The sequence below is a fragment of the Protopterus annectens genome, chromosome 8.part0, assembly GCF_019279795.1.
Source record: "Protopterus annectens isolate FY-2018-M chromosome 8.part0, PAN1.0, whole genome shotgun sequence".
Classification (NCBI taxonomy): Eukaryota; Metazoa; Chordata; order Ceratodontiformes; family Protopteridae; genus Protopterus; species Protopterus annectens.
In genome coordinates, this window is record NC_056741.1 from 834499404 (window position 1) to 834526626 (window position 27223).

At 42.6% G+C, this 27223-nt stretch overlaps 1 protein-coding gene across 2 annotated transcripts in view; it reads right to left on the reverse strand.

Moving 5' to 3' along the window:
- Window positions 1–27223, reverse strand: part of WDR13 (WD repeat domain 13) — a 790180-nt gene that overhangs the window by 519456 nt on the left and 243501 nt on the right. For both annotated transcript variants that reach the window (XM_044080309.1, XM_044080310.1), the window contains exons 2-3: window positions 22523–22610; window positions 21471–21708 (exon numbers count right to left, since the gene is read on the reverse strand). In XM_044080309.1, the coding sequence (XP_043936244.1) occupies window positions 21471–21708; window positions 22523–22563 (279 nt within the window). In that variant the 5' untranslated portion in view covers window positions 22564–22610. The remainder of the gene's footprint in view (window positions 1–21470; window positions 21709–22522; window positions 22611–27223) is intronic.

Sequence of the window (27223 nt, forward strand, 5' to 3'; positions counted from 1 at the left end):
GGAGGAAGGTGGGGGGAGTTTAGGAAGAATGAAAATGGACAACACATATACATAGCTATGGCGAGTATATAACGTAAATCTGATGTCGTCATTTTCATTCATTCCTCAACAAATTGGACAGTCCCCAGCTACAGTAACTTTGGTTGGCCTCCATGGAAGCATGTTTCGAAGAAGTGCAGAACCAAATACAGCCTTGCTTCTGCAGTTGATACCCAATTCGTAATCAGCAATAAAAGTATGAGCATTAGATCAAATGGCAACTGCATAAATATCAATAGAAGCTTTGGCCCAAATGTCAGCTGATGTAGCCACTGACCTAGCTGAATATGCATTTGGTTGTCTTGACAGGGTTAAACCATTTGAAGAGTAAACATGGGAAATACAATTGCTTATCCATTTGGCTACTGTAATTTTTGAAACTGATTTTCCCAATTTGTTCTTGGCAAATGAAAGTTTTTTTCCAATTTCTTTCGTCCTATAAAGACAGAAATTATGTTGCCTATGTACTTCTAAAAAAAAGAAGCATATAAATTGTCAAATTTAGGAAAGAAAACTGGCAAGCTGATGACATGATTGTTTCTGAGGCAACGTTGGGCAAAAAGGAAGGATTAGTGCATAAGGTAACTCTGTACGTATGGAAAATCAGAGGCAACGTTGGGCAAAAAGGAAGGATTAGTGCATAAGGTAACTCTGTACATATGGAAAATCAGATAAGTTGGTTCTGAAGAGTGTGCTTGGAGTTTTAAGACTCGCCCTGCAGAAGTTATAGTCACAAGAAAGACAGTTTTCCAAGAAAGAAATTTGAGATCTGCCTTAGCTAAGGGGCTCAAAGGGTGGTTGTACTAAACTTTGTAATACAACGGTAAGATCCCAAGGAGGAGTAGGCTCCTTTATCGGTGATCTAAGTAAAAAGGTACCTTTAAGAAATGCCTTACATGACTTGGAAGAAGCTAAAGGGAAAACATTATGTCCCAATGTGGAAGGTAGAGATGGCTGCTAGTTAAACTTTGATGAGGGAGAAGCTAGCCCCACCTTGAAAAATGGAGGCAAGAAAATGTAAAACAGCAGGGATTGGAGCAGTGAAAGGATCCAACTCTCGCTGCAGAGCTCAAAAAGAAAAAAATCTTCCACTTTTACAAATTTTTCTTGTAGAGAGCTTCTGAGATGAAAAAGTCTGGCGAACTGTCTAGCCATCACTGGAATTGGAGAAACCATGCAGTCAACCTGAGGCCTACAATGTCTTGAGTCATCCCTGCAGGATGTGAAAGGAGATCTGGAGTGGCGTCCAGTGTCCACTGTCCCTGAGGGGGAATTACAGCAAAGAACCTATTGCACTTGTTGAGGGGAGAGGCGAATAGATTGCAGTAAGGCTGACCCCATTTGTGGCAGATCAAGTTTGTCACTGATTGACAGAGACCATTCATGAGGCATCATGACAGTTCTGCTAAGCTTGTCTGCTAGAACTCTGGATTTCCTGTAGCTTTTTAGAAGTCTTCGAAGTAGTATTCGGTAGTAGGAATCTCTGGATCTGACCGACCAGCACTTGCGAACAGCTTCTGCTTCGGGCGCCACGTGGCAAGAAAGACTGAAGAAAATGGCGTCGGCTGATGCCTTTATACCCGAAGACCAGCAGAGATGACGGGTGAAGTGCGATCAGCCGGGCCGACCCAGACTTTGGAATCCCGATCAAGGGCTGCCTGACGACAGGACAACCCATTTGTTATGACTGCAGATGCATCCTTGAAGGACATCTCTGGATTTCCCCAGAAGGTGCGTCACTACAGTTGGGGGATATAATCTACTTCCACTCACTCACTGCTTCTCAGCAAAGGGGGTAAGATCTGGTTCTCCCTTGTTTGTTGATGTACCAGATTACTGACATATTGTCTGTTTGGATAGCAGCTGTCCCTACAGGAAGAGAGAGTTCTGAAGGGCCTGCAACATTAGCAGAACTGCTCTCATCTCCAAGACATTTACATGCAACTTGGTCTCTTCTGGGGACCACATACCTTGAACAGTCCATCCCAAGAAATGCACCCCCACCCCAAATGGGAGGCATCCGTGGTCAATGTGGAATTTGGGGAAGGAAGGATAAAGGGATGTCCTTAACAAATCTTGTTCGACTGAATCCACCAGAGCAGGGAGTCCCTGCAGACTTCAGAGAGATTTATAGGGTGTTGCAAGGGTTGAAGAATGAACCATTGCATTGCTAGTGTCCACTGGAGAATTTGCGTGTGAAGACGAGCTGTAGGTATTTAAGTAACTGCTGCAGCCATTGATCCCAGGGCTTTGAGAACCATTTTTGCTGGGGGAGAAGGGTGAGAAAGAATCTGTCTGGCATGCAATCTCAAGGTAAGATTCTGTTTTGTAGTAAGAGTGAGATGATTGACTATCATTCAACGAGCCCCTATAAAGTTCAAGGCTTGAACTGGTTGAAGATGGGACTTTGAATGATTGATTGCGATCCCTAGGGATTCAGACAATTGGAGCAAGTAAAAATGAGCTTTTAGTAGGACAAGCCTGGTTGGTGCAGTGAGGAGCCAGTTGTCTAAACAGGGAAACACTCTGAATCCATGCAGTCTGAGATGAGCTGCTACCACTGCCATGCATCTGATGAACACACTGGCAGCTGTGGTGAGACCAAAGGGCAGGGCTCTGAACTCGTAACGACTTGCTTCCAGACAGAAGTGTAGGTATCTTTGAGAACATCTGTTCAGTACACGTCCTGAGGCACTATACAGCAAATCCAGTCATCCTTCTGTAACAGAGGCAGAATGGACTGAACTGTGACCATCCGGAACTTTGATTTCTTTACACATTGGTTTAGACAACCGAGACACAGGATAGGTCTCAGGTCCCCTGTTTTTTCTGGCACTAAAAAGAACCTAGAGTAAAATCCCATCTCGGATGACTCTTGTCTAGCAGCTTTTGAATTTCCAGAGCTAACTCCCGCTGATTGGGTGGAAAACACTGGAGAGATGTTTTATTATCAGTGAGGAAACTCGTAAAAAGGGAATAAAACATCCTCTGGATACGATTCTTTGCACCCATGTATCTTTTGTAATGGCTGCTCAGGCTTTTGTTTGTATAGACAAGTGTCCCCCGACTGCCACCAGAAAAGAACAGTCAGACAAACCTTCAGGAATGCTGAAAAGGTCTGTCTGAGAAGGAATCTTGGAAATCTTGGTTTTGCAGACTTCCTCTGCAGCATGGGTGGTGTCTACCATTGTTATTTCTTCCCCCTCTGCCTCTGGGGGCAGAAATCTCTGTATGATTCTTGAAAAGGTCCTTGAAACTTCAGGAACCACTTTTTCCCACCAAGTTGATTTCTAGAAAAAGGTTTCTGCGGATTAGAAAAATGGATTTCCGCAGCAGATAAGGTCTTTCCATCTTGCTCACAGTGGGAACAAGTGTCTCTAACAGTGGACCCAAACAGAGAAGATCCATCAAAAAAAGAAAAAGAGCTCCGCAAAGTCACACAATTGCATTCAGGAATGTTTTCTAATGGCTATGAATGTACCAGTGTCCCGTGAGGAACCTTCAGCTGCATGTGAGATTAACCTCATGGATGCATTTCGATATAGACTGTAGGGTGGCCAGTCTTCTCTTCCTCTGCAGACATACCAATATAAACCTAGGGGAAGTGTTAGAGAGTTCCTTAATTTAGGCCCTCTAATCTAGTGAAATGTGCCAGGTAGTTTAAAGATCATAAGGCAAAGATCACTGAGGCATAAACTCAATTCCCATACCTTTCCAACATCCTAGATTCTCCATTAGAGGGATGGACAGAGCAGCTCTGTTCAGCTGGCTCCTTTTTGGTGGCCAACGTAAAAAACATGGCATCCAGGGGGATTTCCTTACTCCAAAAATGTCTGTCTGTAGGTGCTCCAAGAATCTTATCTGGATGCCTTGGAATCAGTTCTACGGTGACCGGTTCCTTCCACACCTGGCAGGAGACAAGATCTATAAGCTCATCCGTCAGAGATGGACCAGACTCGAAGGCTTCTAGGAACACAGACTCCTCCTGGGAAAGGGTTTGGCATGACCAACCACCTTTTTGGTGTAGGATTTCTAGACGGTCTCCAAAGACGACGTCTTCTGGTGGAGATCTAGGGACCCTTCTCCTTCATTGAAAGTGTCTTCTGTCAAAGATTCTTGATGGGAATCTAAGTGCTCCCTTTTGCATAACTTATTTTGGGGACCTCTTCAGTGGGATGCTCTGGAAAGGTATCAGAAGAGGCAGAGAGTTCCCTAACTGGAACTGCCTGGAAGTTCTTACAGGTTGGCTGTCCCTGTGGCGTAGGATACAGAGACTCAGAAACATGACCCAAAGAGGAAAGAGTTGAGACTGCCCTTGGGTGAGAGAATACCCTCTCCACCACCTCAAAGCCAGAGGGACCAGGAGAAGCACAGGCCAAATTAACCAGAACTAAAACTCTCAAAATCAGACAAACCAGGGCCCTCCTTGACCTTTCACTCTGAGGGAGGAGTCTGAGCCATGCTGTCCAGCACCAAGACCCCGAAGGGAAGCAACAGCACTGAAACCTTTGGAGTCAAGGTCATTCCCTTGGATCAGACGCCCATGCTATAGCTTGGAGACATCCTGCTTAAGGGGAGTCGGAGAAGAATGGATAAGGGAAGTAGTTGGATTTAATATCTGCATCTTCAGATCAGACAGTTCAACTCTTGGAGGTCTTGGATCCAATGGCTCCGAAATGGAAGGTTGGATCAGAGAAGTAACAACAGTATGTGAGACAGTAAGACCCCCATCTGGACCTGTGTTCTGAGAATTTGTCTCATCATCTGATCCACCTCTGCTTTGGAAAGATTTCTGGAGGACCTGACAAAAGAGAAAAGTGGAAGGAGATCAAGAAGACTTTCTTGGAGTCTCTTGGAGATCTTAGTCTAGGAGACATTGGCTCTGGAAAGAAGTGGGGGCTTTGGAGCCAAGGAGTGCTTTCTATTCTCCCTAGGCTCCATGGATTTTGATTTTTGAGAGGGGGTTTGAGCCTCCTGAGGTAGACAAAGGAACAGAAGCAGGAATATGGCCCTTCAGCACTATTTTGTTATGAGGGTAACTGATAGCTCTGGTGTTGAAACCAGCACAAAAGTACAGTTTTGTACCTACCATAAATGTAGATGTCCGATAGGTATGCATCTGCAGTCATCACATATGGGTTGTCCTGCCTCAGGCAGCCCTTCGGTCGGCCGGATTCCAAAGTCTGGGTCTGGCGTCGGCTGATGTCGCCCTTTCCCCAACGTCAGAGCGCCTGGGGTATAAAAGCATCAGCCGATGCCATCTTCCTCAGTTTTTCTTGCCCCAGATGCCAGGTGCCCTCTAAGGAAGGCTAAATTTGGAGAAATGCAATAAATTCCAAACATGCGCAGAAATATATATATATATATATATATATATATATATATATATATATATGTGTATATATATATATATATATATATATATATATATATATATATATATATATATATATATATATATATATATATATATATATATATATATATATATATATATATATATATATATATATATATATATATATATATATATATATATATATATATATATATATATATATATATGTGTATATGTGTATATATATATATATATATATATATATATATATATATATATATGTATATATATATATCTATATGTATATATATATATATATATATATATATATATATATATATATATATATATATATATATATATATATATATACATATATATATACATATATATATATGTATGTATATAAAACAAATACACCATAATAGATAACCCCAGCTAGCTATGAGAGGGATAAGTACCCAAGAATACCACAGAGGGGAAGGAGGGAGGGTAAACCTGACTGCAGATGCATACCTATCGGACATCTACATTTATGGTAGGTACAAAACTGTACTATGTCCTTCAAGGATGCATCTGCAGTCATCACATATGGGTAGAATACCATAGCCAATCTGGGGGTGGAGGACCTATGTAAAGGATGGTGTAGCTAAAATGCCCTGCAGGACTGCCGTAGCAAAGCCTGCTCTGGATCTGGAATATAAAGGTAAACTGTAATGCTTGGAAAATGTATGCACGGAGCTCCATGTAGCAGCTTCTAAAATGTCCTTGGTAGCCACCCCTCTTTAGAAGGCTGTGGAGGTGGCTGTGGCTCTGGTGGAGTGAGGTCTAATGTTAGCTGGCACAGTTTTTCCATGAAAGGAGTAACAAAAACGAATGCAATTCCCTATCCATTTTGAAATTGTCTGTTTGGAAATTGCTTTTCCTTGTGCACCAGCAGCATATGCTACAAACAGCTGGTCAGTTTTTCTGTAACTTTTAGTTCTGTCCAAGTAGTAGCACAACTGCCTGTGAATGTCCAGGGTGTGCAGAAGTTTTTCCCCTTTGTTTTGTGGATTTGGAAAGAAGGTAGGCAGGTGAATAGCTTGGTTTAATGAGACCCTGGATACCACCTTTGGCATAAATGAAGGATTGGTTCTCAATGAAACTCTGTCCTGATGAAAAATAAGAAATGGCTGTACTGCCATGAGGGCCTGTAACTCAGATACTCTTCTTGCTGAGGTTATGGCCAGAAGGAAGGCAGTCTTCCAAGACAGGAACTGTGGTTCTGCAGATGCTGCTGGTTCAAAGGGAGGCAGTGTTAGTTTTTCCAACACAAAATTAAGGTCCCAAGTAGGCACTGGTGGTTTCCTTGGAGGACTGATGTTTTTAATTCCTCTTAGAAACTGTCTTAGGAGAGGATGAGAGAAGACAGGTGGATCAGTATTGTACTCTGCTGAAATTGCTGAAGCATGAATTTTAATGGAAGAGTAAGACAGGCCATTGTGGAGCATTTCTGCCAAGTATTCCAGAATATGTGCCATGTTCATCACTGTCGCATCTAGGCCCTTTGTGGTGCTCCAAGTGTGAAATCTTTTCCATTTTGCTGAATATGCCTTTCTTGTAGAAGGCTGGCGAGCTTCCATGATGATATCCTTTACCCTCTTGGATAGCTTATCCTGGGAAGGAGTCAAGGTATTCTCCAGGCTGTTAGTTGCAAGGTTTTCAGGTTGGAATGCAGAGCTTTGTAATTGTGCTGTGTCAGGAGAAGTGGCCATTGAGGAAGAGGCCACGGTTTCGTGCGTGACATGCTCTTTAACAGCGGGTACCAGTGCTGTCTTGGCCAGTCCGGAGCTATCAGAATCACCTTTGGCTGCTCTGTCCTGATCTTCAGTAAGACCTTGGTCATTAATGGAAGAGGTGGGAATGCATACACTGTTATAGAGTTCTCCAGCTGAAAGAGAGGGCGTCCACTTTCCATGCTTGTGGGTGGTATGTTCTTGAGCAGAATTTCTTCAGCTGATGATTGTGGTGCGAGGCAAAAAGATCTATGTCCGGCCTCCCCCATGATTGTGTTATCTGAAAGAAGATGTCTGGGTGCAGCATCCATTCGTGTGCATCCGTGATATTTCCGCTTAGGCTGTCCACCAGTATATTGTCTTTTCCTGGTACAAACTGTGATTGCAGCTCTATATTGAGTTTCAGGGAAAGTTCCCATAGATTCATTGCCAGTCTGCAAAGAGGGTAGGAATGGGTACCTCCTTATTTGTTTATGTACCACATAACTGTGGTGTTGTCTGTCCTTATTAACAGGTGGCCTTGATGCAGGAAGAGTTTGAAGGCCTCGATTGCATGAATCACTGCTAGCATTTCCTTTTGGTTTATGTGCATGCTTTGCTCCTTTTGTGACCATAGTCCTTGAATACATCTGCCCTCCATGTGTGCTCCCCAACCGTGGTCTGAAGCGTCCGTTGTAATGGTTTGGCTGGCTATTGGCTTGCTGAAGGGCAGACCCCTGTTTGACTGGCTTGCTTGAGCCCACCACAGAAATTCCTTTTGGAGGCATGGAATGAGTAGGATCAAAGCTTCTAAGCTGTGACTGTGCTGAGTCCATAAACTTCTTAGGTACCATTGTAGTTTCCTCATATGCAGCCTTGCTTGTGGAATCAGAAGACTGCAAGATGCCATGTAACCCAGGGCCTGCAGGATGTTCCTTGCTGTCAGCTGAGTTTGTCTTGTCAGGTTCTTGAAATAATCTGGTAGTTGTCTTTGTTTTTCTTCTGTGAGAAAAGCCATTTGGGTGGTTGTGTCTAGATCCGCACCCAGAAAAGTTATTCTTTGGGATGGAACAAGTCTTGATTTGTGAATGTTGACTGTATATCCCAAGGCCTGAAGTAGGTGGATGGCATAATTCAAATGCTTTACCAAAGTTTGTTGGCTGTCCACTTGTATAAGGCAGTCGTCCAGATATGGGTAAATTTGAATCCCCTGAAGTCTGCAGTGTGCAATTACTGATGCCAGGTATTTCGTGAATACTCTGGGCGCTGTAGATAAGCCAAAGGGCAATGCTGAGAATTGATAATGCTCTAAACCTGCAAGAAATCTGAGGTGTCTTCTGCAACTTTGTCTGATAGGGACATGCAGGTATGCCTCCTTGAGGTCCAGAGTTACCAGCCAAGACCCCTTGCCCAGCATGGGAAGGAGTTGCTGTAGAGTCATTTTGAATTTTGGCACAATGAGATAAGTATTCAGTGCGGACAAGTCGAGAATAGGCCTCCATTGTTTTTCTTTTCTTGGAACAAGGAATAGTCTGGAATAAACTCCTTGGCCTTGTTCTGAAATAGGAACCTTTTCTATAGCTTTCATTTGCATTAAGCTGGAGATTTGTTTCAAAGCCTCTGCCCTTTGATTTGGTGGCAGGTCTGGCATGCCTTTTCTGTTTGGTAATGTGTGAAAATGGAACCTGTATCCTTTGTCTATTATTTGTAGTGTCCATTTGTCTCTTGTAATACTGTGCCAATTTTCTGAGAATAAAGAAAGCTTTCCGCCCAAAGGTGCTTCTAATTGAGCCCTGGTTGGCGGAGTCAAAGTGAAGTCATTGCGTCTGTCCTTGTGCAGCAGTTGTAGGTCCTGCACTACCTCTCTGGTTGGGAGGCTGCCATTGACGTCCTCTGTAGGAGCCTCTAGCTTGCCCTCTACCTCTGGCACACCTGTTCTTGCCTCTCTGAAATCTTTCTGCGTCCGGAAAGGACCAATTCTTGGCAGGCCAATTTCTGCTGAATCTTGGCGGTTGTACTTGTAGAAAATCGTTGACTGTTTGTACAGATTTTGCCTTTTCCTCAAATTTCTTTAAGACCTCCTGAGCAGTGGAGCCAAATAACTTTTGCTTTTCCAGTGGAGCATCCAGAAGCTTAGCTTTAACATGGTCTGGCAGAGATTGTTCCTTCAGCCAAGCATGCCTACATATGACTGCACCAGTCATAGCTGACCTACATAAAGCTTCCAATGCATCATAACCACACTGCAAGAAATGGTTGCTAACCTGCTGGGAGTTATGTACCAGATCCTGTAGTGATTTGCGATCTAGGGGTTCAGGAGAAGACAGTTTCTTATGCAATTCATCTAACAAATACTCTTGGTACTGTATCATATGAAATTGACAATTTAATGCCCTCATAGAAAGAGTAGCTGAAGTATACACTTTTTTACCCCATCTCTCTAAAGCCCTGGACTCCCTTTCAGAGGGAAGTGGATTTTTAGCAGTGGCAGCTGCAACCCCTTTAGGGCCCTGGGAAATAGTTTCTGGGTCTGCAGAGTGGGCTTTGTAAAGAAAGTGATGCGAGTCCGGGACCCTGTAGTACCCATCGGTTTTGATAGGGGCCGGAGGAAAAGTGTCAGGGGTTATGCTAGACTCAGAGTACACATCATCAATGACATTCAAAACAGGAGGAATAGCCAAAGGTCTATGCTGAGGTAAATGCAGAAAAGTCCTTAATCTCTTCCTGGAATCAGAGAATTCCTGGCCCTGCCATTTGAAATGCTCTCATAGTGTGCAGGGTCTCCCCGAAGGAAAGTTCCTCAGGAGGGGAGGCCGAGTGGATAGATTCCTCTGCATCAGAATCCTCATAGGCCGAAAAGGCCTCCTCCTGGTAGTCCGAGAGAGCAGAGCCATCAGAGGCCTCCTCTGAGGAGTGGGGATCAGAGGGCTCAACCCTGGGCCTTTTGTCTGGAGGAGGTTGAGAGCCCCGGTCCGGATGGGGCTGAGAGCCCCTAATTAAGGAAATTAGGTCCTCTGCTAAACTTAGAATCTGTGAACCTGTAGTGGGTCCCGGAGGAATAACCCTGGGAGGCATAGTTTTTGTGTGTTTAGCAGCTTTAGCCCTGGTGAATGCCTTTATGGACATGGATGCAGGAGGCCTGGCTGCACCACGTGCTGGTGTAGTTTTGTCTAGAGGAATGATGCCTGAAGTTTCCACAACACCAGTTTCTGAAGGAAATTCAATAACCGACTCAGCAGGGGCCTCCGGGGCAGAGGTTGTCGGTTGAGCGGTTTCGGAGAATGGAAGTACCAAGGACTCTGTTTCTGCCGAGACCGAGACACTCGCGGTAGGCCTAGCCGTGGTTTCAGCCGAAACCGTGGCCCGCGTGTGTTGGTCCTTGTCCTTCCGTTTCTTGATTAAATGGGAAGTCGGAGACTCCGACGGCATATTGTAAGCAAAACTAGCCCCAAAAAATTCCTCTGCAAACACCGCCCGACGTCTAAGAGTGCGTCGGTTGAAGGAAGCACAGGCTGAACAGGCCGAGACGTCGTGGTCTGGGCCTAGGCAGGGGAGGCAGTAAGAGTGGAAATCCTTATGAGGTATTTGTTTCCCACAAGTTAAGCAATTATTAACTTTATCTGACATCGGCTGAGGCAAGAAAGAGTCCCCAACGGGGTACTTAGCTTTTTGAAGTCTTCGGTAGCTGAATTACAGGAGCTGGCCGACCGGCACTTGCGAACTGCTTCTGCTTCGGGCACCACATGGCAAGAAAGACTGGGGAAGATGGCGTCGGCTGACGCTTTTATACCCCAGGCGCTCTGACGTCGGGGAAAGGGAGACATCAGTCGACGCCGGACCCAGACTTTGGAATCCGGCTGACCGAAGGGCTGCCTAAGGCAGGACAACCCATATGCGATGACTGCAGATGCATCCTTGAAGGACATCATTAAAAGTTGTATCTAGATAGACAGGGCCTAAACAATAAATGCACTCCTTGTGGGCATCAGAGTTGGGTATCTTATACCCACACGAAGTGAGGATGTGCACTTCTTAAATCCAGTAGGCTTTCACTTAGCCATGCTATGAGGAATGCTTAATGGTGGCAAAAAGTCAGTCGTTAAAAAAAAAAAAAAAAAGACTAGTTTAGCAGTAAACAGAGGATGCTATCAGAATGCTAACTAAGGAAAATTAAGTTAAACTTCAATTTTACTCACTATTCCCAAAATAGAAAAACTGCTGAACTTGTGAGAACGCCTAACCAACCGAATCGTTAGAGTGACAAATGAGATTTGAGGTAATGCAGTGGTCAGGGGCATTATGAGGAAAGGGAGGAGCTCAAGAGTTGGACCCTAGAATCTAGACAAGAGCAGTTGAGTTAGATAAGAGGGTTGGATCCAAGACTCATTCATTGTGGAACAAATTAAAATGACATCAGATCACATAATATAGGAGGTGAAAGCACTTCTCTTGTGTGTTGACACTGGCTAAAAAAAATAATTACTAGAAAATGGAAAACCAAAGACAACCACCAATAAAAAAGTAAAAATTATTTTTAATCTTTGTAATATGCAAGTGAGAAAGGTTAGAGAACAGAAACCGAACTCCCAGTTTAAATCCTTAGCAGTCTGGTAATGGAAATGGAGTTGAACACAGACATGGAACAAAGCATCTACAAGACAGCTCTACTTAAAGAACATAGACTGTAATACAAGGTATGAAATCAGTAGTCCAATTGTTAGGACTTGCAACATAGTATTAATAACACAATATTGTCAGTAGTCAACACCTGATCTCAAGTTATGTTCTAATAATTAACTTGTGCGCTTGTTTTGTTTAAGCAATAATTTTAAATCAATATGGAGATCAAGAGTAGATGTTTCAGTAGATGTTATTTTTTTACTACCAATGGTACCTGTGTTTGGGTCCCAACAGTAAAATAAGACTAACAGCCACAGCGGTAGCGTTTATCTTACCGCTCGCTCTAAGCCTGTTTGTTATTATTGTAAAGCGCTTGAAGCGCCTATTAACAACTTATACTTAGTAGCGGTTACGCTTGGCATGCTTTTTTTCTTTTTATTCTGGCTAGCAACCCAGAGGTAGTGTTTATCCTTCAGCCTACCGTAGCCTAAACCTGTAACGTAAGCTTCTTGGACGCTGAGGGGGTTTTCAGCTTTATTTCCATCAATAAGCGGACACGCATGTGTTTCCTTACATCGTGCTTACCACAGCGGTAGTCATTATTTTTTACTCTGTCACGGTGTGTACCTCTTACAACCTTCTCTATATTAGCGTTACCCCTTGCTGCAACTTATCTGTAGCGTCCCTTGCCTAGTCCAGCCTCCACGTGGTCTCCCACAACTTATAACTGGCGTTCACAGGGAGCTGTAGCTGTTTAAGATTTTATTTATGCTAAGGTGTTTATATTACTGAAATGTCTTGCACACTGTTTCTATTTTAATGCTCTGTTGCACATATGTACACAATGTATGTTATGTTTTGACCTAAACACATTGAAGCAACATTATATCTAACTTGCATCCCTCTTGGGATCCTGTAATAATCGGCTATAGACGCTAGGCTGTGAATGTTGTGTCCTGCCATTTCTCTAGTAACTGCTGACTGCTTGATGCTCATGTTGAAGAGTAGAACGTACTTAAATATTGGGGTTGATGTTGCTAGCTTAAATTATATTCTAGCATGTAACTATTGCATGGGTGTTTTGTGAGCCCTACTGTGTTTCATTAGCGGTCTAACTAAACCGTTTTATACAGTGTGTCTTAGAATAGTCTCTGTACTGACCTTGTTCTTGGATTTAAGGCATATGTTCTAGTTATGTGGTACACACTTCATTGACTAATGACTTTATTTCCCTTTGTTTTTCTCTCTCTTCCTATATAATTCTCAGACTGTACACCTGGGTTCCTGTCCTTCCCTAGCCAAAGAGGCCCTGTGGACATCATATTAAGCACCATAATCCTGAATAGGATTTTACGTCCTCCCCAATAAGACTGTCTACCCAGAGTTGACCTTTTTGGAAAGTATGTCCTATTCTTGTACTGTTTAACTTTACTCTCCAGGATATATTTGCTCCCCTACCAAGTTAACCAGCAGCCCCCCCCCCCTCTAGTTGGACTTTAGATCCCTTCTCTTTCCCTCCTCTCCTCGGCTTTGTCCTTGGGGAACCTCTCCCTCTACCCTGACTCTTTTTTCTTGGTGAACTCCCTGCTTGCTCTGTCTGATATCCTTCCAGACCTGGCCACTAGGTGGTGCCTTTTATACTACGAATCCTACTACTTTTTTTCTTTCTCTTCCTCATATTTTTTCAGAGTATTCCACTACAAATTGCACTGTCTTTTTTTAGTTCCATATTTGACCTCTGCCTCTTGCTATTCCCTTACGTCTGACTCCTCTACCTTACCCACTACTATCACCTACCCCCCACTTACCATATACTCTCCACTAATTTTTTACTCTTTAGCTCACCCTTACCTTTACACCTGCTTCTCTCTTCTTGCCTGATTGTTTTCTGCAACTGATCGTCTCACTTGCTCTTCCCCGCTCCGTTGCTCGCTCACTCCGCTCCCACCCTACCCCCAATTCCCACACCCCCCCAGGGGCCCTACCTTTATACTTGCTTAGACACACCCCCAATTAACTAACTACCTATCTCATTTCCTGTACAACATCACCTGTCAACACTATACTCCAAGTCCTACCACCACACCCTCTCTCCATAATCTTATCTAACTACCTCACCTCACTCTACTATTACATACCACACAGTCCTATACTTGCTAACCTCATCTCACTAATAACATGCCTTTAAGCCTTAACTCAATCTTTTCACTTCTTCTCCTTAACATCCTTCTTTATTACTATACTCTTACCTCCTACGAATATCTTATCCTTAGCCAACCTCCTGTGTTAGCCAAACACACATCTACACTTCCTCTACCTGACCAAACACACATTAATATCCTGTCAACCTGTCCCTACCTTCCCCCTCTCTACCACAAAGTACACCATTACAAATTCCTAACCTCTAAACGGTTTTATCTAATACCCTGCAAAAACCTAAAAGTATTTCAAGTCCCACAAACACTATTACTAATACATGGGGACATCCACCCCAACCCTGGTCCCAATACTCTCCTCAGCCACACCCCTACAAACCAAACTAATTGTTCTGGTTCACCTTTCTCCACTGACTCCCTCTCTATTGCTCACCTAAATATTCGTAGCATCAACAATAAAATCACACAACTCCATGCCTTAATTGATTTCTACGCCTTTGATATTCTCTGTCTCACTGAAACTTGGCTTAAACCCAGTACCAAAGACAACAAATTTACTCCCCCAGGCTATAGCACCTTAAGGCAAGATCGTCTTAATAAAAGAGCGGAGTGGCCTTTTATACAAATCCCAACTACAGGTAGCCTTAATTGACTCCCTGCCCCCCTCCCCAGCTAATGCTGAAATACTATGTTCCAAACTCCAAGTTAATAAAACCAAGGCTATATATATAATATGTTCCTACATCCCTCCAGGCAATAACATCAACACACTAGAAAATATCCTAAGCTGGGTCTCCTGTAGCTTTCCTCAGGAAACCATAATCTTAGGAGACTTTAATATTGTCTGGAACTCCTGCATAACTCCCAAACCCACCATTCACCTTAATCTCTTTAACTTTCATCAAACCATTAACTCCCCTGCTAGAATGCACAAATCAACCCACAAACAAACCATTCTAGATTGGATACCGATTAACAACAATCCCCTCTCTTATAAAACTAGAATACTCCCTGACAATATCAGCGACCATCTCCTTACCTTTATCACTAAACAAAAATACAACAATCCCAAGCAAGCTACCTATCGTACCGTACACAACAAAACCAATTTTAACCTAGCATCCTTTCGAAATGAACTCAAAGAATATAACTGGTCAACTCTAAAATACCTCCCAATAGATGAAGCAGTAACCCATTTCAACAATACCTTCCTACAAATTCTCCAGCATCATGCCCCATCTCGTTTAATTAGACTAAGCTCCAAGGCAGCCCCATGACTCTCCAAAACTACTAAACAAATAATGCGAGCTAGAAATAAATTATGGACTAAATGGAGGTCCACAAAAAACCCTACTGACCATCAAAACTTCAAACACCTGAGAAACACAACAAAGAAACTTACCTATCTGGATAAAAAAAACTATTATTTTCAGTATCAACAAAACCAAAACCAAAACCCCAAACAATTTTGGTCAGGAATAAACAAACTACTCCATCCAGGGAACACCAAAACACCTACCCCAGCTAGCCTAGCTCAGACCCAACCTAACATAATAGCCAACACTTTCAACAACTTCTTCTCTCAAACAGTCGCCTCTCTAGCAAGCACCATGACTCCCCCCCCTCTCCCTCCAAATAACCCCCACCCAAAACAGCACCCCCATGCTAAAGTTTAATACTGTCTCCACAACTTATATACGTAAGTTACTCTCTAAACTCAAACCTTGCACCCCTTCTGCCGACAAGCTACCAGCTGAATATCTTCAACTAGCTGCAACCGAACTAGCCTACCCAGTCTCCATCTTAATAAACAGAACAATAACGGATTCCAAAATCCCATCCTGTTGGAAAATCTCCCATATCATTCCCCTCCATAAAGGAGGTAACTCTAACGAACTCTCCAATTTTTGGCCTATTGCCCTTCTATCTCCACTATCTAAAATAATGGAACGCTGCATACACCATCAACTCTTACATCATCTCTTGCATAACAACTTGCTTGTAGACTCACAACATGGTTTTAGGCCCTACCACAGTACTTCTACTGCCCTTCTCTCCTTCACTGACATAATCAACAAAAATCGCAATAACAACCTGTTCTCCTCTGCACTGTTCTTGGACCTCTCGAAAGCATTCGATATGGTCAACCATCAACTTCTCCTCCACACTTTAAAATCCCTCTCACTTGATTCACTAGCACTACAGTGGTTTGACTCGTACTTGACAAACAGAAAACAAGCAGTCCTCTGGGACAGCCATCTATCCTCTCAACTCCCAGTTACTATTGGCGTCCCACAAGGATCCATCTTAGGTCCCCTCCTTTTCTCTATATTCATAAATAACCTGCCCACTTCCCTCCCTACATCCACTTGTATACAGTATGCTGATGATTCTACTCTCATCTGCTCTGCTCAATCCCCAGTAGAACTCCACTCCTCTACCCAATTGGTCTTCACAGCAGCAGAAAAATGGTTTCAACATATCTGTCTCCTCCTAAATCCCAAAAAAACCAAACTTCTACTTTTCACCCCAACCCTTAAATCCACCCCAATCTCTTTTTCCATTGTGTCCTGCAATGGCACTATCATTAAACCTGACCATTCCACAAAACTACTAGGCGTCACCATAGACAATCAGCTAAACTTTGACTATCACATTGATTTAACTATCAAGACAGTTAATAAAAAAATAGGTGCCCTCTACAGACTTAAGCCCTTTCTTACTGCCACATCCAGAGTGCCTCTTGCCCAAACTCACCTCATCTCTACACTACTGTATGCCTCTCCATCTTTTATCAACATTTCTAAAGCTAACCTTCAGAAACTTAATTCAGCCTACCATAGTATTGCCAGATTTGCCACTGGCTCTCCATTACGTACTCATCACTGTCTTAACTTAAAGAAACTTAACTGGCTAGAACTTCCAAACCTAATACTCCTACAGCAATTAGTCATCACTTTTAAAATTCTACATTACCCCTCCAATACACCCATACTGAATAACCTCATCACACCTTATAAAAATCTTACTACACTTCGCTCAGCCAACAAGCTTCTAGTAACTACTCTCAAATCTCATAATAAAGCAGGTGACTCCTTATTTGCAAACACTGTTGGATCATATTGGAATAAACTTCCCAGAGAACTGACTTCCCTAGGCTCATCTCACCTTTTCAAAAAAAAGATTAGAAATCATTTACAAAATCACTGGCTGTGCCCATGCTCCAATCCCGACTGAGCTCAGCAAAGATTTTACCCTCTCCAGTCCCCTTCTTTTTACTTCCACTGATTATGCTTAACTTCTGATTGACTTCCCTTCAGACCATCTGCTTTCTCTCTCTTACTTCTTTTATCACACTTCCTATATCCTCCTACCTCATGCTTTTATCACTACCTTTTGATCACCCTCTCTTCTCTTACTCACTTACTGGCTACTCCTATGCTATGCCCTTAATATTAGTACCAAACACGACTTGTACTTTTCCACTTTTTGCTTACTTCATTTCTGCTTTTTTTCAAACTACATAATAACCGTTCCACTACCTGCTTTCATATTTAATCACTGTATATTCAATTGTTATTTGCTTTTTGTCTATGTTTGATTGTTTTTAGATTAGTGATTTTTTTAAACTGTAAAGTTTATAGTATGATAGTGGAGCTTTTCTCCTCGGGCCTCTGCTGAAAATGGACATGTATCCAGCCAGACTAGCCCGGTTAACAAATGTAAAATAAAATAAAAATAAAATAAAAAAATGTAACAGTTGATTGTGATATATAGATTTACATGCTTAACAATGGCAAGTTATTGAAAGACAAAAGTGAGAACAGATTGTCTGACAAGAGGCTAGTTTATTGCTATTATATATGCATGTAAGTTATAATATGGTTGCATCTGCAATTAGTGTTAAATTGACAAGTGATGCATGGGGATAGCATAGTACTTAGAATGAATGTGTGTTATTTAGTAAAATGCTGCTCAAAAAAAAAAGTCAAAACGGGTATGCAATTACTGAAAGTTTGGGGGGGGGGGGGCTACTGTTCTAAAGATAAATTCCATTCCACAGAGTTGCACAAACAATACCTAAAGCTACTACTCTTAATACACACACATGAAAAGGGTGATGTACTCAAAACAGTAATCTATCTTGAAAAGAATCTTGCAGAAATAAAACAAAATGGGTTTACCCTTTCTTAACTGTTATCACAGGTCTGCTGCGTTTTCAAGCAGCATTAACTATATCCACTCTTAAGGGCAGGCAGCAACAGTTCCATATTGGAGAAGCTCTAACATCAGTGTCTTATAAAAGAGGTTTGCCTTGCACCATTTGGAGTTTTTCCCATTCAAAACCACAAGCTGCTCCTTCTATTTCATGTTCATCACTGTTAGCATAGTCAGTTTTATAACTTACATTTTGCCTAGATAAATACATACAGGTCTGCTTCTATCTATTGCCATTTAACTTCCTACACCAAAGTTACCAACCCCAAACTCACCTACTGCCAGGTCAGCCACTCAGTCTTAAACTACAATAAAGTTGTATGGAGTCTAACCACCTCTCCTGATGTGTGGGCTTTGCTTCCACACTCCTGAACTCTAAATCTACCACCTCTGATGTCACACCAACATGGGACAAAAAGTCCACTGGCACCCCATTGAAGAACTAAGTCTTCCTAATCAACATGTGCTAAAAAAAGAAATTCTGAATGTCTGCAAATTAATATTTTTCATAGTTTCAAATACTTAGTCCTGTGAAGTACAATCAGACAAAAATATCTTTGGTTCAAGACAGCGAATTATTCAGTATTTTAAGTTATTGGCTCTAAACAGATCTTCAGAATGCAATGTCCTTTGGTTTACTCCATTAAACTGCTACAGGTTTAAGTGTTTTTCCCCTTTCCTACATGACTGCAAGACAACAGCTCAGTTGAATAAACTGCTCCTGGGAAAATGACGTTTGGTTCAAGTTGTGTTCAGCAGTATGAAAAAAAAATGCTAGACTCCAAATCCCATTTTATTCCTATTCTTTAGCTGTAGAGTTTCAGAAGCATGACCGGCTCAACTTCAAAGCTTTCCATCCAAAAGAAATTTTGGAGGACGTTTGCTTCTTTCTACTGGATTTCACAAGTGACGTATCGGCAATGACAGCAAGACATTAAGTTAGTGCTATACATTTCAGGGCATCCTATATTCCATCAGTTTCTTTTGCCAGATACAGGTAATGAAGACTCAGTGGCTACTCAAAAATCTACAGTACCAGATAGAAATGCTCTAGATAAACAGAAACTGGTCAAGCAGGCCACATTAAGACATTTAAAACAGGTAGGAGAAGAATAACAACTACATCCAAGGCTTTCCGATGTACTCTTCAGACAACTCCGACCATTACAACAAATGTCTCAAATTTTACTTAGGGTAAGGGGAGTACACTGGCAAAAAATAAACCAGCTTCTCAATTTAAAATAAGATGGTTGTTTAAATATGCATGGAGGCATCACTCTTTACAGACTAGCCAGGAATTATTAAGTGTGGGTGATTTAAAAAAAAAATCTTCCATTCTGCAAATCTGTCAAGCAAACAAAACTCAAAGTACACTCAGTAAGGAAATGCATCTAGGTTACTGAATGGAAACTGGGTGGCACTTCAGAGGGATACTGCCAAATCAACCCAAACCAGTACTATCATATATCCTGACAGTATTTCACTCTACTACTGATATTGTACTGAGCAGGTGTATTCTCTTTCCTCTTGGACATACAGCTCAACATACACAATCACCTGTTTCCCACAAATGCAAAGTGCTGTTAATGTCAGCCAGGCTTCAGCTTAGCTGATCTAGATCACTCCAAACTACATACAACAAACCTAATTGTCACTGCTGTAAACTCTCTTTCTCTAAGCAAACTGGCAGCATACCAGGCCAAAATGACTAAAGGATGGCAAAGTACTTAAAATCCTCAAATATAAAAGTGAGTGAATATCCCTCATCAATGCTTGATGACCATTCCTTTCTCAAGTATGTCTTTTCAGCTTTGAGACACTGGAATCACTAAAAACTGCTACAAATAGAAACGTATTTCAATTTCAGCATATTAACCAAGTCTCCACCTTTCTGACTGCCGCTACCAAAGGTGCAGAAATATCTCAACATGTCAATCAGGCCTTACACACCCAATACTATTCAACCAAAGTTCATACTTAAGACATTTCTGTCTGTTCTGTAGCACATACACATCTAGCTTCAAATGTGGTACTTATACTCACTCACTCTCTCTCAGAAGGCCATTATACTTCGGACATCTTTCAATAGCCTATTGTCTCTAGCATAAGTCTTAAAAGAAAAAAAAAAAATCATAAACCATCAGAAGTTCATAAAAGAAAAAAAAAAACCTTTCCACAATGAACTTGAAATTACATTTCAATGAAAAGATACCCTTACATGCCTTAAACTGCAAATTTTGTAGAATATTTCATATAACCAGTCTCAAAAAAAAAAAAAAAAAAAAACGAGAGATATTCATTTCACAACAAAGGTGTCTTTTGCTACTACTCCTGAGCAATCAAACTAGCTGTCAATGCCTTTCCCAAATAACACAGCAATAAGGAAACCGATTCAGATCCTAAATGTGCAGTACCACCAAGACAGTAAGATCAATTTACTCCATCCTTTATGCCAAGAAAACAATTGCTTCCATTTCAAAAGCAGTTGTCAAAAAAAGGACACTGCGTTTGGCTCCTTGTCAGGAAAAATACATTAAAATATTACGAGAGGGTGCCACAAATAACAGAAGCTGTTATTTCTGCATCCTTTTTCTGAAGTACTACTTCTACATAGGATATATGCAAAGCTGCCATCTATGTCCACATATTCTTGAAACACTTTTCAGAAAATTTAGTTCCATGATTTTGCATGGCAGTCCCGCAAAATGTCCTGCCATACCAACCTATCCCTTGAGCAGAAGGGCACACTATTAGGGATTCTATCCAACTGTCCTACGGCTGTACAAATCCTCCAGGAAGATCCATATTACAGATATGTGAGGTTTTCAACATAGTTTCAATAACATCTTTTTTCATACTGGCCTGCCACTAACTACACACATTACATTAAGCACTCTGTGAGTCTGTCTTAGTAACAGTTTGTGCAAGTTTATGACTAGACAAATCTACGATGGGGAAACCTTTTTATAAAGCATTGGCATGAGCCACAAACTCAAGTCATTCTAGCAAAAGAACTGCATTGCCCAAATCATAGAGTAATTATATATAAACACGGTCTGAGAATAAATACTTGCACTGAAAGACAAAACAGTTGGTTGTTTATGTAAGCCTTCCCCTAAGACAGAACAGCATAGGATCAAAACAATAATGAGTCGCATAAAAAAGCATGCCGCATGCCATCTGAAGGGACCTCCAACAGCTACGGCAATTTAAACTTCTACCTAAATCAGAGCCAGGTACAAAGACACTAAGGTCTTCATACATTCATATTTTCCCAAACAGATGCAAATGAATAACTGAGCCAAGTGCAAGACAAATCACGACATCAACTCTCATCTTTACCTCCATACGATCCAAGGTTGTACGGCTACTTCGGATGCTGTTGCTGTATGCCCGAAAGCTGTTCTGATCAGAAAGGGGTCCATAACGCTGGGCCAAAAGCTGCCAGCGTAGCTTCACATACTGCTTCCGAATAAGAGGATCATAGCCTGCCTTGGCATTCTCCCTTAACAGCTGACTGCGGCGTCGAATGTACTGAGTTCGGAACTGAGGAAAATTTGGGGTGCGATAAGCATTGTACCTGGAACAGGCCAAATGGAAATTATTCAGACTGATTCTTTTACTCGCCTCTTAATGTCAAAACTAAAAGGCTTAAATAATTCTATGTGCTATAAATCAATTTAATCATAACACAAAATCAATGGCTTGAAATTTGAAATGGAAGAATGCATAAATCAAAAGCTCTCATATGCATTTCAAAGTAGCTTACTTTATCCGAGGGAGAAAAAAGAATTCACTATAAAAACGTCTTTTGATTCTTCATGTAATTTGTCATCTCAGTCCTCCACATGGGCCATTGCTTCATTTTCTGCCATGATTAATACAAAAAGTGTACAGTCTCAGGATGGTGGTTCTTCCTCAACCAGTTCATTAACCCAAACAGGAGACCCCTTTTTTCCCATACTATACAAGGAAGGCACTGGATTCCTCAGGACACTGTTGAGAAACAGCTCATTTGGCAAAGGTCAGCAATAATGTGACAACTGGGTCGTTAACTTTGTCTTCCTCCTCATTCTTGGACTTTAAAGCCAAGTCATGCTTCCAAGCGCCCAACATCCAGTAATGAAACTTAAACATTGAGTTGTGATTCAGTCAACCTCCCAAATGCATTTAAAGGAATAAAACAATGTAGTACAATAAGTCCTTTCAAAAAATCAATTACCCCAAACTAAAAATGAAATTATTCACATTTGAGTCAACCCAAAGACTTGTATTTTCTGTTTCTAATGCAGTATTGTAAAACCTTCTGACCCAAAACCTTTTGGGCAATGCAATTTTCTTATCAGAAAGACATGAGGAAACTTTTCCATTCTTTTAATAGTGCCAGCTCCTACCTTGCATCAACAGCCAACACCTGCTGCCAAACTGCTGCCATCCCATAAGCCCTTGCACCTCTTCTGGGATTTCAAAAATACATAATGCCTAGAGAAAAGAAAAGAAAACAAAAAAAGCTCAATGACAGTGCACCTCTGAGAAGATCACAAATTCTCTGTCCAAAGAAAAAAAAAATTGAAAAGGAGCCCGCACAATTTTTCTTATTAAAGTTTATATTTTGGATCTGCTTTACATATTCATACTACACATGACTATACCAATTATGTCAAAATGTCAAACTTACATGCAAAAACCTCCACTCATCATTACTGTACAAGTTATCGAACATATTCTAGCAAATCTTTGAAGAAGGTCACAACAGTAGAGAGTGGGAAAAAAAGTTATGTCTTACCATAACGTTCCATCTGTGTTGTTCATCTTCTTTCATTCATGACTGATGGGGTTCAGTTCCGAGCCCTCGGAACTGAGTTGGCCTATTACCAAGCTCACGCCAGCCAAAAAAACTCTCGAGCCAAGTCTCTACCCAGAATGCCCTTGTCCCTGTTACCTCACATCGAATTTGCTAAGAAAGGAAGTAAAGCAGAGGCCACTTCTACGCAAGTACACTAGTGCACCACTTAGACCCAAGGCATCCCCCACGAGCCTTTGGAGGGGGAAGGAGAGTGAGAAGTGATGAATGAAAGAAGATGAACAACACAGAAGGAACATTATGGTAAGACATAACTTCTTTATCTGATGATGTTCATCTTATTTCCATTCAACACTGATGGGACAGAATCCCAAGCTATCTTGAGGTCCATGGGTGGCCCTTATGGAAGAACACTCCTGAGTACATTGAGCCAAAGGCAGCTCTCCCCCTGGAGACCAGGTCCAATTTGTAATGACTGATAAAGGTACGAGGCTTCGCCCACGTAGCTGCTGCACAGATGTCATCCATGGATGCCCTGGAATGGAATGCTATAGAAGTTGCCATAGATCTAGTGGAGTGGGCTTTAACTTTTGGCATGGATTCATTATGGAGGGAATAGGTGACACAAATGCAGTCCCTTAGCCATCTTGATAATGCAACTTTGGAAACAGCTTCTCCCATTTTGAGTCCTGAAAAGGAGTTGAAAAGCTGTTCAGATTTATGGATAGGTTTGGTCCTGTCTAGGTAAAATCTTAATTGTCTATGTACGTCTAAGGTGTGAAGGCAATACTCTCCTCTATTGGCAAAATTTGGAAAAAACACTGGCAAATCAATGGACTGATTAATGGAGAATTCATAAACAACTTTGGGAAGAAAGGATGGGTTCATCTTTAGTGACAATCTGTCTTTTTGAAAAAACAGATAGGGCCTCTTGATACACAATGTCTGCAGCTCCGAAACTCTTCTGGCAGAGGTAATGGCTACCAGGAACAAAGATTTTCAAGACAAAATCTTTAGGTCACACATAGCCGCAGGCTCAAAGTGCTTTTGAGTCAAAGACTGGAGGACTAAAGTGAGGTTCCATGGTTCTACAGGCTGTCAGAGGAGGTCGGAGATGAGAGGTCCCTTTGAGTAAAGCCTTGCAGAGGCGTAAAGAGATAAGAGGGGTGCCATCTATACCATTGTAGAAGTTGGAAATTGCTGCTAGGTGCACTTGTACTGTAGAGGCAGAGGCTCAGTTATAAAAAAAATGTAGCCAAGTACTGAAGCACTGCAGTAACTGGAGCCGAATATGGGTCTAGCATGTTATCCTTGGACCAACTGGAAAACCTTTTCCATTTATCCTGATATAGTCTTCTGGTGGATGGTTTGTGAGAGGCCAGAATGATGTCTCGAACAGATGAGAAGAGATTAGCCTGCCTGGCGACTAGCAAAAGTGGAGAAACCAAGCTGTCAGCTTGAGAGTGGACAGGTTCGGGTGACAACCCTTGGGGGTGAGTGATCAGATCTGGTAGAGAGTCCAGAATCCACGGAGGGTATACTAGGGGAGGCCGAAGAAAGGGGAACCAAACTTGTCAAGGCCAGAATGGGGCTATCAGTATAACCTTGCATCTCAACTGAAGAGCTTTCTTTAGAAACTGTGGGATCAGAGGAATGGGAGGATAGGCATAGAGAAGCCCTGTGGGCCAATCGTGGATCAGAGCGTCCCTATGCGACTCCCCCTCCACGGTGCTGCACTTGGTGTTTGATGGGGAGGCGAAAAGATCACAGCAAGGCTGGCCCCAGTGGTTAAAGATTACAGACGCCACCTCAGGGTTGAGGTACCACTAGTGGGGCACGAGTATGCATCTGCTCAGTTTGTCGGCAATCACGATGGAGCTCCCCAGGATATGCGTTGCTATCAGAAAGCGGTTGGACGCTATCGCCCATTACCAAATTCTCATGGCTTCTCGACATAGGGGGTAGGACTTGGTTCTTCCTTGCTTGTTGATGTACCAGACCACTGACATACTGTCTGATTGAATTGCAATTGTCCCAGAGAGGAGAGCCGAATGGAATACCTGTAACGCTAAACAGTACGGCTCTCAGTTCTAGAACACTGATATGCAGGTGGGCCTCTGAGGTGGACCATGTGCCTTGGACAGTCCTTGCCTGGAAATGCCCCCCCCCTAACCGATCAGGGAAGCATCCATGGTCACAATGGCTGTGGGCTGGGATGGTTGAAATGGGCAGCTCCAAAGATCTAAGTCTGGCCTCATCCACCAAAGCAGATCCTGCTTGCAGGAGTTGGCAATTTGAATCTTGTAATCCAGGGGATGACAGTTTGGGAACCACTAACACAGAAGGAGCCATTGCAGAATTTGCATATGTAGCTTTGCTAAAGGCACTATTGGAACTGACGCAGCTATAGAACCTAGAACTTGGAGAACTTCTCTGCAGAGGCTGATGTTTGAGAAAGAATCACTCGGATTTGAAACCTCACACTGATTGAGTCTGTGAAGAGGGAATGATACCAGACAGGACTGAGCATTGAACATTGCTCCAATGAACTCTTATTTGTTGCGTAGCGATAAGATTTCATTTTGCCCAATGGATCGTTATTCCCAACAATTTTGCAAGAGAGAGTATGCTGTAGCGCAGTTTCCAGAAGATGCTTGGTGGGGGGAGGCAAGGAGCCAGTCATCTAGACATGGAAACACCCGGAATCCCTTTAGTCTCAAGTGAGCGGTTACCACTGCCATACATTTCGTGAACACTGTGGGAGCTGTAGAGAGACCAAACGGCAGGGCAAGGAATTGGTAATGACGCGAAGCAGACTCCTACAGTGTTTGTCCATCTTGATGTGGTAATATGCATCCCAGAGATCTATAGAGCACATCCAATCTCCTTCTCTTAAAAAGGGAAGGAAGGACTGAACCGTGACCATCCGGAATTTGTTGTGGGTGACAGACTTGTTTAAGTTGCTGAGATCCACAATGGGTCTCCAGTCCACTGTCTTTTTTGGCACCAAAAAGAATCTAGAGTAAAATCTGGATCCGCGTTGGTATGGTGGGACTGGTTGGATGACTCTTTTTTTGAGAGCTTTATAATCTCTGAAGCCGCTTCTTCCCTTTGACTGGGTGGAACGTCAGGAAGTTTTCTTGGAAATTTTGTCTGACAAGAAAGGGGAATGGTGTAACCTCTGGTGATAATACTCTGCACCCAATGATCGGTGGTGATAGACTGCCAGGCAGTTTGGTGCAGAGAGACCCTGACTACTTCCAGAGGTAAACAAATGGGCCGCCCCTCAGGTGCGCTGATAAGGCTGTCCAGAGAAGGAGCCCCTGGAGCCTTGGTTACGAGAACCCCCTCTGCCTCTATAGGGGCGTCTTCCAGAATTGTTACTCCTTCTGCCTCTGGAAGTATCATCACCAAGTGCAGCACGGAAAGGACCCTGAGATTTCTTATGCCACATTTTCCCACTCCTCCAATTCCTGGAGAAGGTACATTGAAGGCTGGAAAACCATAGGCCTATGGCAGATAGGGTTTTTCCATCTTGGTTGCACCTGGCTAGAGTGTCCTTCACTTTGGAGCCAAAAAGGGATGAAGCTTCGATGGGAGCATTCAGAAAGGAAGACTTAAAGGGGTCCACGAGGTCACAGATGCGAAACCAGGCATGATGCCTCAATGCCTGAACCCGCTGCACTAGCCTCTCCTTCGGTTGCGTGTGAGAGCAACCTCGTGGACGAGTTGAATATTGATTCCAGGGTTCCTAGCTGCGAGGCCACTTTGTCCCTGTCCTCATCAGACAACTGTCCTGCGAGTGTCCCAGAGAGCTCGGAGATAAAGTACCTCTGGAGCCTTGTAAAATGTGCCAAATAATTCAGGAAGCATACAGCAAAGGTCCCTGATGCAAAAACACGCTTCCCAACTCTGTCCACCGCCCGGGATTCTGTGTTGGGTAGGTGGACAGCAGGACTTTCCTCAACCAAGTCCTTTTTCGTGGACACCCAGCACCACCATAGCATCAACTGGTAACCCTTTGGACCAGTGCGGATTCTCCACAGGAGAAAGAATTTTGTCTGGTCTCCGTGAGATCTCTCAATGGAATCAGGGTTCTTCCACACGCTACGTTGGACAAGCTAGTTGGCAGGTGGGGTCAACCAAGAGGTAGAAGGCCAGGCACGAAAAGCCTGCATGAACACGGACTCTTCAGACTAAAGGTTGGAGGGCTTCCAGTCACCTCTCTGCTTTAACATCTCAAGGATGTCTCCAAAGGAGACATCATCAGGAAGTGACCATAGGAACCCTT